The 17,474-nt window shown below is 35.9% G+C and overlaps 1 protein-coding gene across 12 annotated transcripts in view; it reads right to left on the bottom strand.

Moving 5' to 3' along the window:
* The window catches only part of Tcf12 (transcription factor 12), a 384,470-nt gene that overhangs the window by 66,428 nt on the left and 300,568 nt on the right, over window positions 1-17,474 (bottom strand). For all 12 annotated transcript variants that reach the window (XM_087199164.1, XM_021237170.2, XM_021237171.2 and 9 more), the window contains 2 exons: window positions 15,515-15,650; window positions 11,003-11,055 (listed from right to left, as the gene is read on the bottom strand). In XM_087199164.1, coding sequence (XP_087055290.1) covers window positions 11,003-11,055; window positions 15,515-15,650 — 189 coding nt within the window. The remainder of the gene's footprint in view (window positions 1-11,002; window positions 11,056-15,514; window positions 15,651-17,474) is intronic.

Raw genomic sequence — 17,474 nt, 5'->3', positions numbered from 1 at the left:
ATGAAGTATCTGTACAATAGGTTAGTTATACATTTCTATTGCCTAGTAATATGTTCATTTAGAAATATTATCATTCTTGAAGGCTATGTAGTACCTAAGACAAAATGGTTACAATTTTTCTTTTTAAATGGCTGACATCTTACTGATTGTTTAAATCACTCAACAATTTTGGTGTCTCAATAATATGTAATCTGAGGTGCAGGTCAGACATTTTGTTTAACAAAGTATCATGAAGAAAATGGAAGATTGGCAGCTAACTCTGTCAAATAAGGATGGAACTCTCTCTCCACGGACAAAATTTTAGCAACAAAGTATTATGGGAGCCCATCTAAATAAGAGGGCTGAGCCTGCTGCACTATCCTTTGATAAGCCTTTAATAAAGATGTAGCTTTGTGCCTTTTGCCTGAAGAATGTAGCAGAGGGTAAAAGAGACTATGATGCAGATAGTAAGAAAAGATAGTTAAAATGAGCAGATAAACTGAACGCTTACAGGGTGCAAGAAGAGAGTAAAGGGTGGGAAACAACAACACCAGAGTAACTTTAGTGTGTGGTCTCGAGGACACCCACTTGCCCTAACTTTGGTTATTTCACAATGAAATGACTGATATATTAAAAAGACTCAAACTGTGTTACTATTTAAAATTGGAATAAAGAATATATGAATGTAAGAGCACAATTTTCTAATGCTAAGATCTCACATCAGAAACCAAATGCATGTCTTCCCAACTCTAACACATCTGAGACACAGTCTATGTTCGTATAAATGGAAGTAACTTCAGTGATGGAACTCTTTTTTCATCCCTGAAAAGGTTTTACAAGGTTTAAACACATTTAATGTTACATAATGTAAGGATTAAAATGCACCTAGAGCTCTTCTCTGAAGATAACTCAGGTTGTAACTTCTCTGAGTAAACTGAGCCTGGCCAGTAAGAAAAAAGAGCTATGCTGTATTGCTCATCATTTGGGTTTGTCCTTTTGTTCAACAAATAGTTACCGAGCATCTATCATGCACTTTGGTGCTAGAGATATGTATCAATGAACAATGTAAATAAAACTATCACTTTGTCCTGAGGCAGATAAAATAAACAAATTAGGGTACATTAGATGGTATTAAGTGTTGTAGAGAAAAATACAGCAAGGAAGGGTGTGGGGTACTTGGGAACAGTCTGCCATTTTATATGGGATGGTCATGAAAGATCCCCATTGATAAAACTATCCATAACCAAAGAAAAATCCAGCCATGTGGACCCCAGAGGACTGTGGTGTTCTCCTGCAGTGAAAACAATGAACACACACATGCAAAGACCCTCAAGGAGGGATGTGCTTGTATCTGCGAGCAGTGAGGAGCTCTGTATGGCTGGAGGAAGTCAAGAAGGGCAGACTGCAGATGATGAGATCCAAGAGGGACCAGGGGACAGTTATGAAGGTCTCCTAAGTCATTTAAAGAACTCTGGTTTTACAGTGATAGAAAAGACAGCTTCTGGAAGATTTTGCGCAAAGGGATGATATAATTTAACTTTGACTTTAAAAAAAAAAATCTTTCTGTGTTTAAAAAAACTGCCGAAGGAAAAACTGAGAAACCAGCTGGGGAGCTACAGACATAATTCAAGAAAAAGATAAAGGTGGCTTGCACAAAGATGACAACAAAAGAGATGGTGACAAAGGCCTGAATTCTTGAAGATAATTTTAGTATAAGAAATTTAATATGGGAAGATTATCACTATTATGCTTTCATGTCAATGAAACCATAACTTTCCTCTAGAAAAAAAGCTTTCTGTATTCTGGTTTTTCTATACTTCTCTGCCACATGAAGACTATGGCCCTCTATTTTTAGTTAAGTCAATTTTAGGCAATGTAGAGCTAGTACTGATGGCTGAATTACATGGAGTTTCTTATTTTTTCTTTTGTTTTTGTGCAAAAATATTCCTATTAAATGCATAATTGAGGGGGGACGGGACAAATAATTGTTTCTTGTTAAGAAAGCAAGTTAACATATTTTTGATGTTTGGAACAACTAGGGGAAGAAGATGAAAAGTTAATTTAGAACAGAAAGTTATTAACAATTCTTCCCACTCTACATATATAGCACAATGGCTTCAGGTTTTGTTTTGTTTTTTGTTTTTTAGTATGTAGCCCAAGCTAGCCTCAAACTCATGGTGAGGCCCCCTGCCTCAGCCTTCCCTACCTGGGATTACAGGTATGTGCCACCACCCTCAGCTAACACAGTACTTTTAAAAAATCCCATTAATTAAAAAAAACATTTCCTGGATACCACATTATGCACCCAGGGGAAAACAATTATTCAACACAAAAAATTAAAAAATTACTTCTTTCCAAAGATCAAAGTTACCTTTTGTCTGTAAGCATCTGGAAGACAGGGCCCATGTTATAATTATGTATAGTTAGACCCCTAATGCCTAAAAGAATTCCTCATTCACAGTAACTGCACGGTATTTAATAACTATAACAGAAGGAATACTTATGTTTAGGGGAAATTGACTAGATGGGAGTCAATTCTAATAGCAAAGAATTTCTCATTCTCACTCAAATTGCTCAAAAAAACACAAAGATTTTTTGTTTGTTTGTTTTTGTGCTAGGAATCAAACCCATGGGATGCCCTACCACCAGACCTAGTTTTTAAATTTTTTAACCATCTTTAGTGATGTTGGAAGACACTGATAACTTTTGATTTCGAAGTAAAATATAATCAAGCATAGTCAGAAAACTTGGGAAGAGCTTTGGTCGCTAGACTTCACTTAAATTTATAGAGATTAACATGAAAAAATGTATTTTCAAGGGACAGAAGATTCTCTTAGCTTCTGCATTAAATATTTATTATTAATCACAAACATGATGTATGATTGAAAAAAATCATACTTGGCTTGGAAATGATTCTCAAGCTCTGGCAACTACCCTTCACTTTAGGTTCCACAATCAGGTTGGAAGAGGATAAGATGATCATCAGGTACACATGCACCTAAGTTTAAATTAAAAATTCACAGCAGATATGTTTATATCAAAGAAAGATTATTTATACCTTATACTAAACTGTTTAAAAACATATTTACTAATATATCTATTCCTAGGCTTTTTTTTAATTTTGGAGACAGGCTCTTGCTAAATCATTAAGTTACCCAGGTTATGCTCAAATCTCTCTCTCAGCCTCCCAGAGTGCTAGGATAAATGTACCACCATGCCTGGCTCCCAAGCCTACTTTCAATGCCTTGAACTTCCCTGTATACTATTACTTAATGTGACATTTAAATCTCAGTGAATTATGACACTACAGTACCCACCCACTTTATACATCGAGGCTCCACCACTCTTCTAGTCAGGAACATTTCAGAATGCAGCAAATAATGGTCCTAGAAAGTACCTGTCGATACAATCAACTCTGGCCCAGGGCCTTAATGATGAACGGGATTATACCTGCATTCTTTGAGTCTACTGCAGGTTGGCAAATTATGGCTTGTGGGCCAAATTTGACCTACTACCTATTTTACAAAGAACGTTTCTTTGGAACACAACCATGCCTATTCACCATGTGTCACTTGTGGCTGCCTTCATGCTATAACACTAGTTTAGCAGTTCCAAGAGACCATCTGGCCTATGAAGCTGAACATATTTACTACATAAGCCCTTTACGGAGAGAGTTTACTGACTCCCCACCCTGGTCTAGCACACTGAAGAAGAGTAGAAAAGCAGGCTGTAATAAAGAGATGAAGAAATTCAGCAAATTTTTCAGAAAACATAATTTCTAGAACCAAATTATTTTTGAAAATTAATAAAAGCACATTACAAATGTATTGATTTATGTATTAAAACAACTATTAGTTAAAAAGACAAAAATTTGAATGGTCCATACTGTAAAATTTGTTTGAAATATATACAATGAATATAAACAGAAGGGTGAAATCAGAAACCATCTTGGGATTAGCAGAGTTTTAAAAAATGCTTAAAATTAGTTTAACTATGAATATACCTGTCTAGTATATGCTATAGTCTTTGAAATAAGATATTATATAAGTACAAGTAACTTTCCAAAGTAAAATCACACATATACATACACAAATCCCAGTTTTAACTATATCTGGTTTGTGATGTCTCAGAGAACTGAAATACAAGCAGCTGAAGAGTTCAATACACTTTAAAAGCAACTTCTGAATGAATCTGAACCATATTCTTCTTTAAAAAAAGAGAAGTCAGAAAATAATAAACTTCATTGAAGTTATACAACTGTATCAGTACAAACAATCAGATTCATAGCACTTACTCAGTAATTATTTTTCCTTCTGTTCTGACTTGAAATAAGGTAAAAGACATTACTGGCTTTTCACAAAAATGAACATCTTAATTATGGTTTAAAAGGTATCTTCCTAAAAGAGATAAGGTCAATATATTACAGTGACACATGCATACCCATGTTTATAGCAGCACAGTTCATAATAGCTAAATCTTGGAAGTGGCCTATACGTCCATCAAAAGATGAATGGATAAAGTACTCTGCTGTAAGGATAAACTCCAGTCATTTGTAGAAAACTGGATCCACTTTGAGGCTATCATGTTAAGAGAAATAAACCAGAGAGACAAGCTTAAATATCACATGGTTTCTCTTATATGAGTAACCCAAAATATAAATGAAGAGTAAAAGAAAGGTTACATAATAAGAAATAGGGAAACAGATCTTTCTCATATGGGAAGGGTATTAGATGAAGAGGGTAGGGGGAAACAGAAGGGGTTGAAAAAGAATTATGATGTGTTATGGAAAGTACCAACTCCTCATAAGGAATGTAATCATTATATATTGGAAACAATAAAAATAAAAACTGAAAAAAATCTATTATTTACATTGATAGAATTCTGACATTGTTCTCAACACTGGTTACTGTTAGCATAAACAGTGGCTATTTCTATTTATTTATTTGTTTGTTTGTTTATTTTTGGTACTAGGGATCGAACTTAGGACCTTGCACTTGTGAGGCAGGCACAGTGCCACTGAGCTAAATCCCTGGCCCCCTTTTTAGTAACGTATGAAGAAAATCTTTCATTCAGTGACTAAACTGACCATAAGTTTGGAATGGATCATACAACTGTTTCCTTTATGTATTAAGATTTTTCTGTTGCCGAGACAAAATACCCAGCACCTAAAGTTAAAGGGGAAAGGGTTTATTTAGCTCACAGTTTGTAGAGGTTTCAGTCCATAATCAGCTGGCTCCAAGGCAGAGTGGCACATGGCAGAGAAGTGTGGAAGAGGAGAAACAGTTCATGAAGCCCACATCCTGCTTGTAGCAAAAGCAACAAGGGAACTAACAAGTGTCTTCCTGCCCCTTTTATCTTACTCAAGACTACTTTGAGCCAGTAGCCCTCACGTAATTTTAGTGCCCTTGGGCCTAGCATTGCACCAAGAATCAATCACACAGGAGATTCAGCTCCTTCTGAAAAAGAAGCCCCACCTCATTCGTATGAGGTTTTGGAGGGACATCTAAACACAAGCCATAACATCTAACCTGTAAAGTCAGAGAATGAATTGGCCATTTTGGAAACTGTATCACAGTAGTCTTCAAAGAGACAGTTTATCTAAGAGTCAGAAATAAGACACTCTTCAGTATGTACAGTCATATGCCTTTTGTGCATCTTTGTCAAAGAACTAATAAGCAAATACTTTCCAATTCATGTTTCAGGACTAGAGGGCTCACTCATGAGTTCAGTTGAGGCAGATTGTGCCTGTAAATACTGTTTATCTCAGGACTGCGGCATTTCTTCACAGCCTTGTGTAGCTGTTATTTTAGCTTCCTAATTACTTCCACAGGACACTATTTCCCTTCAGAGTATTATACTTGCTGCTCATCTTCCTATCTTCGTACATAAACTGGAGGTATCTGTTTCTTCATAGTTCTAACCCTGGCTATTTTTGGGGGGGGCGGGGCTTGAGTCAGGCTTGCTATGTAGTCCAGGCTGGCCTTGAATTCACTATGTAGCCCTGGCTTGCCCTGAACTCTTGGTGATCCTCCTGCCTCAGCCTCGCTTAGGTGCTGGGATTACAGGCATGTGCCACCACACCTGGGACATTTTTCTTAATAGTTTAGACAGCAATTTTTAAAATCATATTTTTCTGTCTTTAATCTCTCCAATTATCTCAAGAGGTGTCCCTAAATTTTCAAATTCAATGCTGAATCATAATTTACGTTAAAAAAAAAGCTGACTTAGTTGTAGAGCGTTTTAGCTGGCATGCACAAGCCAACAGAAGAAAAATTGCCATTCTCATCACAATGAAATCCCATAAAATTTTTGCAAGAAGAGAAAGCATCATTTCCAACTAGATTTATTAGTTTAAATGCCGCAGAACTCATTTGTTGCCTCAACACACAAAAAAGTGGAGTTTAAGTTGATCTGCTTCATCTCAGAAACAATAAAGTTCCTTGATGAGGGAGGTGGGTTAGGGTTGAAAACAACCATTTTGAGAGTTTAACCAAGAAATTATGACAACAGCTTCTGTGGGAAGATATATACACACTTTAAAACACAGGACAAAGATAGCATGACACTTGATTAAAAAACAAAAAATGTGTCATCAGCCTATGGACGGGACTGCAAACCAGTTACTATTCAAAACAGTGAAGATACGTCATTTTGATACACAGGTAAGACTGCATGTTGAAAAAGTTTTTCAAATGCTATGGAAGAAGAATACAACTTTAGGTACTTGGGCTAGAAAGGTATTTTGGAATTTTAAGTGTTTACTTTCTGTAGAAGATTTCAAGTGATTAAAATCATGCTATTTATTTTTCAAGTTCTGCATCTTTAAAGCATATAAAAATTATCTGTTTGGAAATACTAAAACCAAGAAATAAAGAACAAAAAAACTTCTCTCCATCTGAGAATGCTTCAGAGGGTCATAAATTAAAGGGAAAAAATACGCTCCTGAAGAGTTCAGAAAGCAAAAATAATTAGTATATTTTCTAGTCAGCAGAATGCGATTCAAAAAGTTTCTCCTCTCTTTGCAGGTTCCCTTCCTGCAAAGGAAGGGTCTCTGAAGAATATCAGCTACGATTTCCCAAATACTCACTGTGTGCCAGACCAGTATGTAACTTTACATATACAAGTGTGGTAATGTTTTTTCTTTCACTATATTTACCCTTTCTTTTGTTCTTAAATTTTCCCTGCCTTTCAGCAAATTATGGTAAATATGAAATTAAAAAAAAAATTTAGACTAGAGTGGCAGAAACTAGAAAATTAAAGAAGGAACATTTATTAAGTATATTTGGTATGCCAGGCAAATATGTGGTATGTAACACTCTCACAGCAACATTTATTTGTTTGTTTATTTATTTATTATTGGTATGGGGATCGAATTTAGGTCCTTGTGCTTGCGAGGCAGTCAGTGGAACCACTGAGCTAAATCCCCAACCCACATAGCAACATTTATGATAGGCATTATTGTCTCCTCGTATGCACAGAACCCTGAGGTGCAGGAATGGGGATGCAGCTTACTGGTAGTGCACTTGTGTGCACAAGAGGCCCTTTTTTTGGATCCTCACTCCTGCAAATACAAGCAAAAAATGACAAAAAACATCCCTTCAAGTTCAGACAATCAAAGCAACTTCTTCAACGTCATAAAATAAAGAGAAGCTGAGGCTAGAGAGAACTCACCATCTGCTTGACTAGGAAATCTGCTTTCTACTACTATATCTTCCTTTCAGATGGTGATAAGGCAGTTAAAAACAAATCTGATCAATGAAAATGAAACTGACAGAATAAACTATCTTTTAAATTTAACATATTAAGCAATATATTTTATAAGTAAACCAAGACATGCAATACATTTAACACTCAAAAAGAAAATGATCTTTCATTTTAAATTAGGTTGTAATCTTGGCCCTATGTGTGATTTGGGGTGAGTTTCTTATGTCTTTGAGAGTTTCAAGTTATCTTACCATGTACACAGATTAACGACTAAGATGTTAAACCTAACAGTTAATGCCATTCCTCACATCTGCAAGTTCTGCACCTCTAACAGAATAACACTGAGGCTGTAATGGATGCTACCAAATGCAGACACTTCCATTAAAAAAAAAACCCACAAATTACTAGGGGAGAAAATCTGTCTTCAATCTTTACTCAGTCCTCAAGGCAGGGTTAGTTCTATCCTATGTCACCAGACAATATAAGTAATTTGCCAAATGCTTAATTCATGGTAAGTTCTCTGAAGGCAATGATACAGTGTCTACACATTTGAATTCTCAGCATTCACACACCATTCTACCAGTGTTGCTACAAAAGTCCACTCTGTCTACTATTTCGACCTGCCAGGCAAGCAAGTGGAAAATCCTGTGCTTACAAATATTACTTCTTATCAGAAGAATATGCTCACAATACTTTTTAGTATTATATTGAGCCTGGCCAGTTTTCAAGCCATAAGGGCATAGTATTTTAGCCCTAAAAGGAATTTCAGATTTCACACTCCAACTTTTCTACTGTATAACTCACTAATGAAGGGCCATTACAAACAGTACCTGAGCAGAACTGGGCAGATTTGGTAGACCATCCCTTTAAGCTTACTGACCATGCTGTTCAAACAATGTTCAATTAAAACATCACTGCACATTCATCCACAAACAGAAGAAGTTACCTTTCAGTTGCTCTGCGAAGAACAAGACTATCAATGCTTTGCAGGCTGAGTAACCCTGACTATTGTTTTTATAGTATGAGCAGTATGATACTAACCTTTCATTTTCCTTAGTAATGGGAACAAACTATTGAAATCTAAATTATGTCAAATTTCTATTTTGAGAAAGTATGAAATTATTCAAGTTATCATGAAACAATGTACATGCTCTTCATTTTTATATTCATTTTTAATAATTCACAATGCATATTTTTTCAGGAAAAGCATTCAAACAGAAAACTACAACTTTAAATCCTTATTTGCACTGAGTCTAACCACAAGCGTTCTCTGAAGTTATTTTGCTAATATTTATCAAAGTATCTGTTCTTAAAATTTTTTTATTTTCTTTTAAAAACCCATGTCAACATAGCATTTAATCTAAAACACATTTTGTTAAACACAAAGTTATAACCTTAGTTAACATTCAGTGTGTACTGAGGGAACTAGAAAATACAGTATACAAATAGGTGTGGCTTATGACATTTCCTAATGGTCCTCAAAATTTCCTAAGAATTCAGCGGCTCTTCTTTTCTTGGGCACCTGAGACAGCACAGAGAACAGCTCAAGCAGACATGCTGCTCTGATTAGGAAAGTAGAGACGCTGGTGCTGTCCAGGGTCTGTCCATTTTAATTTTTTGTTCTAAAAACACAAGAACTGTGAAACACTGAGAGTGTACTGCTTCTTAAAACTAATGTCAGGTTAAGAAGGAATGAGATGAAGTTTTCATTTACTAATCTTTTTTTATCCTATGTAGTTCCTCAAGTATTAATACATAATTTAACTTTAATTACCTCTATAGAATTATAGTAATAAATTATAAGAAAATTGCACTGTTACATGTTTTAGCAGTTCTGTCAGTTTTAATACGATTTCTGTTAATCTAAGAGAAATCATCTGTTATGCTGCTGAACCACCTACCCTTCCATGGTGTACAACTGTTAAAATGTAAATTACCCAACTATTTTTAGCTGCTGCTGAAAAAAATTCCTGTCTTTGGGAATAATGATTTGAGGCATTGTGTTCATTTTGTTTATCAAGCAGCTATTCAGCCTCTAGTGGGCCCAAGTGCTTATGCAAGCAAAAGCTTTTAAGAATGCCTGCAGCTGCAATCCAACCTTCCAGGTAGGCTGCAGGTTCAGCGCACAGCTGCCCTAGACTGCATAAAACTCAGATCCATCTGGAACTGAGTTTCAAAGAGGATTTTAAATTTGACTTTTCATGTATCACACAGAGAAGGCTGGGGAAGAATACAGAAAAGAAGGAAGGCAAACAATCAAAAAGATGATATCTCTACTTTAGCCTTAATAAAAAATAAAAAGCTCAGACCCATGCTGCACCTTCTAAATTACTACTTGCCAAGCCGGATATTCTATTCAGTCTACATTTGGATAAGCTGTGACTCACCCAGCAGCACCTATGCCCAGGAGTTAAGTGTGGCCAAATAAAAGCCCAACACCATTTACACAACAAAGAGATGTGCCTCACAAGGCAGCAGGGCCTCACTCCTCACTTGTTCTGAGCAAGGGGAGACGGGGAGATTCTTCCTTCTCTGTACCAGAGATTTTTAAAATCATAGGTGGATTTATGATATAGGCTCATTTACAAATAATTTTCCTTCTTCAAAAGCATATTTAATAGCACAAACTCCCCTATAATATTAGATTATCACAGCCATTAATGATTGTTCTAAAACCTTTTCATCAAAGCCCTTTATTCTCAAAGGATACATTTTTGAGCAAAGAGAGATCAACAAACTAGTTGCTTGAAAGCTTTCCCGATGCTAGGCTGAAGTTAGGAAAGGCTTAATGAAGGCTTTAAAATCCACAAGGGCTTCACAATGAACATCTGACTCGATGATTTATGCATATTAATAACCTCAGTCCTACTGAGGCAAGCTGAGCTGAACATGTCCTCCGAATCTTAATGTCTTTAGCTCCATTGGGATTATTACAAATGTAAATTTCTAAGATTCTCAGCTATTAATCTCTGTCTGTCCTCCTGTTCAGCAACATAATGACTAATTAAACATCAAAAGACCTGTATAGGAGATCTTCTTTGACAGCTACTGGCCTAGTCTTCTTCCCAAGAGGGAAATTCAAGTGACAGGGACATGGAATAGAAGCATATGAGTAAGCTACAAATCACTGCAGAGAAATCCAAAAGCCTAACATTAAATGTGGATTTATCTCAATCAATGATTTTGTTAAGCAGTGAAGAGTTACTACTTAAAGTATGCCCAATAGCACCAATTGCATGTACCCTTGTAACAAGAAAATGCAGAATGTTTATTTGAAATAAAATTATTTAACATCAAGTTAAAAAAAATGGGTACTTACAGAAGAAGGCAGACCAGGAGGCACCTTTCTGACTTTCTTTGCTTGCAATGAATCTGCACATGGAAAATAATATAGTACTACATTAGAAAAAAAATCAGACTCCAATGAATAGAAAGTAAATCTTCCCCTAGAAATCTTTTTTTCCAGTGTTTTGGAAAAAAAGTCACTGGAGGAATAGAGGAAGTCTCATTTCTTTTAAGTGGTTCCACTGCAGAATAGGTTCTTCTAATAGCATTAAGCATGTATCTAGGAAGGGAATTAATATTTCTTAAAAATCTGTTATGTGCCAGGTGCAATACTAGGTGCTTTACATCATTTATCTAAGTTTCATTTGAGAGGCAGGACTTGGTGCAACAGGTCATGTAAATAATATACTTCTTTAACAGAGATACAAATTTAGTGTCTGCATCAAATTAAGAATTAGGTTTAAAAGCCTGCTTTAAAAAATAAAAAGCTAAGGTTATACCTTGTTAAAAATCTAAAGTAAAATTTAGGGAATGAAAAATTAAGGTTATAATAATATCAATACATGCTACATAACCTACTAAATATAGGCATCAGCATAAATAATGACAGCCAATGTTATTAATGTGTATGAACACTGCAATGTCAGTACCTCTGTACAATTTATACTTTAATGTTTGTGTTTATTTCCAGGAAATAACTAGAGAAAGCACATTTCTTTCTAAGACAAGATTTATCAATATAAGTGAAAAATGAGTACTTTTATATACTTATGCAGACTCATATGATACTTTAATTTTACTCATCTGTAAACTTTCAAGCTCATACATCTTGTTTCTTATAAAATAAAGAGATAAGCACAGCTTTCCAATTTTATAGAAATAAATCAAGTTCAGGACCAGCAGAGGCTCACTATTAGGAAGAGAGGACACAGAAGAAGGCTGGTATAAAGGCCAGTACTTCTGAAAACCGTGAAAACAAGGATATCAATAAGCACACTATTTTCCTGGGCCATAAATGATACTACACAATAAGGCATGCAGTTTAAGAAAGGATGAAACTCTTTTCATTTTTTTTTTTTTGGTACCAGAGATCGAGCTCAGGACCTTGTGTTTGCAGGGCAGGCACGGTGCCACTGAGCTAAATTCTCGGCCCTAAACTCATTTCATTTTGAGCTGGGAATTCTCTACAGTGGATATCCCAGGAAGCTCAAAGCTAAAAAAGCAACTTTAAAAGTAACATGTGGAAAATTTTATACAATAAAAAGAGGAAACAGCATTCATTAGCAGCAGCCTATATTTCCTTAAAACAGACGTGCCAAAGATAAACAACATCAGGCATATTCTATATTTGTAAAACTTAAAGGCAAAATCTTAGTTCTTCGTGAAGTGTTTCTGGAGCCCAACTCCTCACAACTAATACAGCATTCCCTGAACAAAAGCCATACTTCACAGAAGTCAACCAAACTACTCCTATCAAATTGGAGCTTATCACTCCATTTTGGGGTCATTAATAGAAAACGTTGCTAGTTTTTAGTCGCTACCAGTTGTTATCTGACATGTGAATAAAATGTCTCTCATCATTAGCTCCCACTGTGTAATCCTATATAAATGTCTGATTTAAAATAAAGAACCTGGGATTCATAGTTCACTTTTGGGAAGGTGAAAATTGTGGTTAAGAGATAAGCTGATGGGATTCAAGATTCACCTCCATATACAGCACTGTGAGCTCGGGCAGGTGACTTAAGTTCTGAGTTCGGTACCCTCAAAAACACACAGGGCTTCAAACCTTCTCTTCCGTGTATGTTTCACAGTGTGATAATATATAAAAGATGCTCAGGTTGGTGCCTAACAGAGCAGCTCATTTAATAAATTTTAGCCATTATTATTCAACTTATAATAAAAGTAGAGCAAAATGATTACAAAATAAAAACTGTTCTTAAAGGATGGTGATTTCTTAAAACATCTAAATGGTTTGAGAAGATGTTGAGGTTGGTGTAGATCTCTAAAGTTCTTCTACCTCTGAAATTTTTACAAATAACTGTAATGTCAAGAAGAGTAGCTAAGCCTAAGAACGACAATTGTCAGTGTAATAGTAATCCATTAAATGATATTCACTGAAGATAGGCCGGATTCCTTGGGCCCCAGGAGAACTACCATATTGTGTACTCACCCTTGGCTAAATTACTTAGCATCTCAGGGTCTTAACTCCTTACTTGTAACATGAAGTTAATAAGACAACCTCACAGAATTTTTGTAAAGATGTAGTATACATCGCACTCTCCCTAGAAGGGAGGAGACAACAGTACCTATGTCATGATCAAAATGAAAAAGATGTAAGCTGTAATTTACAGAAAAACTGAATTTTAAATCTGGATTTTATGAAATCTCTCATTCTTTCCTAGTTATCTCAACATTTAATTTTTTCCTCTTGAACTTTCAGTAATAGTATACTGGCCTGTATTAGTGCTTTCTGTTACAGTATGTGCATATATAGAGTAACACTGACACCTCTAGACTGAAATGGAATGTCCCTACCCTCATTCATTAGGTAGGAAACTAGAGAGGAGATGAAGAAATGTACTTTACAACTCATGATTTCTTTAATAACAAAAAGTATACTGGTCTAAATCATCAGGACTGATTCTAACAGAACACACACTAAATCATCCATAATACACACAAGGATTCTCTACGCTGAATGTGACAATCTGTCACAAAGCCCTTTTATACATACCTCAAAGCATATCTACAACTAGAGACTAGAAATACTGTATTGGTTTAACAGAAGCTATATATATAAATCGGTGGTAGTCAAATATTTGTGTAATGAATAACTACACCATACTTTCTTTAAGTAGATTACACTTATTTTAGAGTCTGGCCTACCTTAAATATAGATATGCTTTACAACTTAAATTTTCTTGTATAAAGAATCTTTGGTAGGAATCACTAACAATTCTGACATTTAAACACAGACTAGATAAGGCATCAGAGAACACCTGAGGCTTGTTATAAACAGTAATACAAAACAGACTAGTTAGGTTACACACAGACATAAAATAAGGAAGTTAAAAAAGATATGGGTAGAAGGGAACATGAATGCTTCCTATGTATAGTTTTCCTTCTGAAGTGAGGTTGTGAAGCTGGACCAGAAGACAGTTGTGCAATACTGACTCAGTTTATTCTGATTTTACCTCAACTTAAAAGAAAAGTTAGGAAGAGGAGCAACTTATATGTAGGAAACACTGGACTTGGAGTGAAAAAATATTTTTTTTTTTTTTTTTTTTTTGTGAGATAAGGTCTCACAGAGTAGTCCAGGCTGAACTTGGACTTGTTATATAGCCCAGGCTGACCTCACACTCAAGATTCTAATGCCTCAGCCTCCCAAGCATTGTAAAAATCTTCAATTTTATATCAGGTAAGACACATACTCATTATATGAATATGTTCTCTGTGCTGTCTCAGTTTTTCTGTTAAGTTTGGGCTTATATCTACTGAATTAACAGTGCTGTTGTATTACTGAAATGAAAACATATACCAAACCACTATGTTCATTATTATTTCAATTTTAGTCAAAACGAAAGTGTTAATATTGAGACATGAAATTTTAATCATAAGAAGAAAAACTGGTTAAGTCCCATTTTAAAAATTATTTACTTCCTTCTATGAAAGACTAAATGAAGTATTAAATTGGTTGTTTGAAACTTGTTAAAATTATGGCTTGGCAAACAATCATCATCCAAAACTACTCATAGATAAACTAATATAAAACACTGCCATCATGGAGGCATACCCTGTAACCCTAGATATACAGGAGGTTAAGGCAGAAGGACTTCAAGTCTGAGGCTAGCCTGGGAAACTTAGTGAGACCTTGTCTAAAAATTAAAAACTGAAAGGGGCTGGGGATGTACCTCTGTGGTAGAGTACCCCTGAGTTCAATCACAGTGGTGGTGGTAGTTTAACACATATTTGTGAAAGTAAGAATTTTAATATTTTACTTATTAATATATCTAACAGATATAAATTGAATCCCTTATCTAAAATGTTTGTGACCAGAAGTGTTTGGGATTATGGATTTTTTTTTGATTCTGGAATATCTGCATAGATATAATATTTTAGAAATAGGACCCAAATCTAAACATGAAACTCATTTATACTTCAAATACACCTTATAGACATAGCCTGAGAGGAATTTTATATAGAATTGTTAGTGGGTCTATGCCTTGAATACAATCTGTCACGTGAGGTCAGGTGTTGAATTTTGTGGTATAATGTCAACTTCAACATTTTTTGGATTTTGGAGCATTTTGGATTTTATATTTTTGGATTAGGAACGCTCAAGCTTATATTACTTGTATGCAGGTAAGCCTTAAATCAATGATAACCAAGAAGCTAAATTTTTTTTCTAATTAAAAGCATAGCCAGAAGTACAGACTAACAGGGAACAAAAACAAAGGAAGGGAGGGAGGGTGGGAAGCAAGTAGGCAGGCGGGTGGGCATGCAGGCTGTTTCTTGTGGGACAGGACTTGCTGTGTGATATACTCACCAAGGGCTGCAGAGTCATGGAGTGGTCTTCTCCTGGAACTTGTGGTAGAGAATGAGTAGTATGGTGTTCCTGGTTTTCCTGAAGAAGATAGTTGGGCTGGGCTCCCAAGCCCTAGATCTTGTCTCAGAAGAGCAGACTATTAAAACAAGGCCAAGGAAGCAAGTCATCTTTCTGCAGAAACTGACCAAAACCTGAAAATTCCATCACTTCTAAATTATTTATGTCACCTTTAGTAATGTCTTGAATGTAAGAAGCACCCAATACTTTCTGAATTATATCAGACCACTGGTTTCAGTCAATAGTTTTTCTTTTTCCCATCCAACCATTGCCTGCTTTTTAGTAATTATGTACATCTATTAATCTTAGCTTTTGGGTTTTTCTCTTCCCTTTCTTTTCAGGTAGCTTTCCATGTTTGAATACTGCCCATGTTTCCAAGACTAGCCACTCCTGTTCTCCTTCATTTATGTGTCACTACACAGGCTTGAGTGTCTTCCTCATCTGACACTGTCCTTTGGACTTATTTATCATTTGTCAAAATCTCTTGTAGAGTGGAATGGGAGACAGTGCCTCACTGTGGTCTGATCAATACAGAGTAGTTTTCAACACCACGTTCAAACAATCCATTCATTAGCAGAAGCTGAGAGGTTAAAAATGAAGCTACTTCATGGCTCCTCACTTTGCTGCACATGCTGCTGTCTTGTCCCTTTTGTGTTGTACTAAGAGACTTAACAGTTCTCTCTGATAAAATTCATCTTGTTCTATTTAGTCTACAATAATCACCCATTCCTTTTTCAGATTCTGAGCTTGTCAACTAAGGAACCTGCTACCCTTTCTAATGTGTAGGAAATCCAAAAAGTGTGATTACAAGAAATCTATCATGATGAGAGGCTGAGAAGAGAACCTTATTGCATGGCACTTTGACAGACTGTCAAATGCTACCCTGACTGAAAGATTTCTGGTATCTGAGATGAAAAAATATTACACAAACTTGAAAGGCAGAAGATGGAAAGGCAATCTCATTGGGAAAGTGTTGTATATACTTGAGGGGACATTCTTAAGGAAGAGAGAAGAGGTTCCTCTAGCATAAGCACTACCCTCCTGAGCATACAATACCCTTACTATTATCACCATACTTGCAGAGTGGTCCTTTCATCCACTGTACATCATGAAGTTGCTCAGAAACAAACTGCAGCTCTGGTCAGAAAGAACCAGCAGAACTCTGGAACAGCAGCTGTAACATCCCAGCCCTGCCTCCATTCATCTTTAAATAACACTGAGGTGGAATTTATGTAAGATAAAACTATTTAAAAGCCTTCAATCAGTAAGACTTAACTCATTCATAATGTACAACTGTCATCACTAGTTCAGAATACCTTCATCACCACAAAAAGTAACCTCATACCCATTATTAAGTTACCACTCATTATACCCTACATACAGTGTGGCAACCATGAGCCGCTGTTTTTACAGATTTATCTATTCTGCGTATTTCACATAAAGATAGTTAAACAACATGTAACCTTTTGTTTCTGTCTTCATTCACTCAGCATAGTGTATGTGAACTTCATATACCTTAGAGTGGATACTAGTACTTTATTCCTTTATAAGGACATAGGCATGCCAGATGCTTCCAGCATTACTATGAATAAAGCAGCTGTGTACAAGTACTGTATTTATTTGAGTGCCTGTTTTCAAAATCTGTAGGTACACACCTAACAGAATTACTGGGCCTTGTGGTAATTCTATGTTTACCCTTTTAGGAAACTGCATGTTTCCCACAATGGCTGAAACATTTTCCATTTCTGCCAGCAATTTCTCTACATCTCTGCCCACACTTATTTTTTGTGTCCTTTTTTCCTCAATACAGGCCTTCTTTTTGCTTGTTTCTGAGGCAGAGTCTCACTATGAATTTGCTATGTAGCCCAGGCTGGCTCTGAACTTGCCATCCTCCTGTCTCAGT

This window comes from Heterocephalus glaber, unplaced genomic scaffold (genome assembly GCF_053883595.1).
Source record: "Heterocephalus glaber isolate CG9 unplaced genomic scaffold, H.glaber_assembly_v1.0 deba00001689, whole genome shotgun sequence".
NCBI classification, from domain to species: domain Eukaryota; kingdom Metazoa; phylum Chordata; class Mammalia; order Rodentia; family Bathyergidae; genus Heterocephalus; species Heterocephalus glaber.
This window is presented reverse-complemented; position numbering and strand designations above follow the sequence as displayed.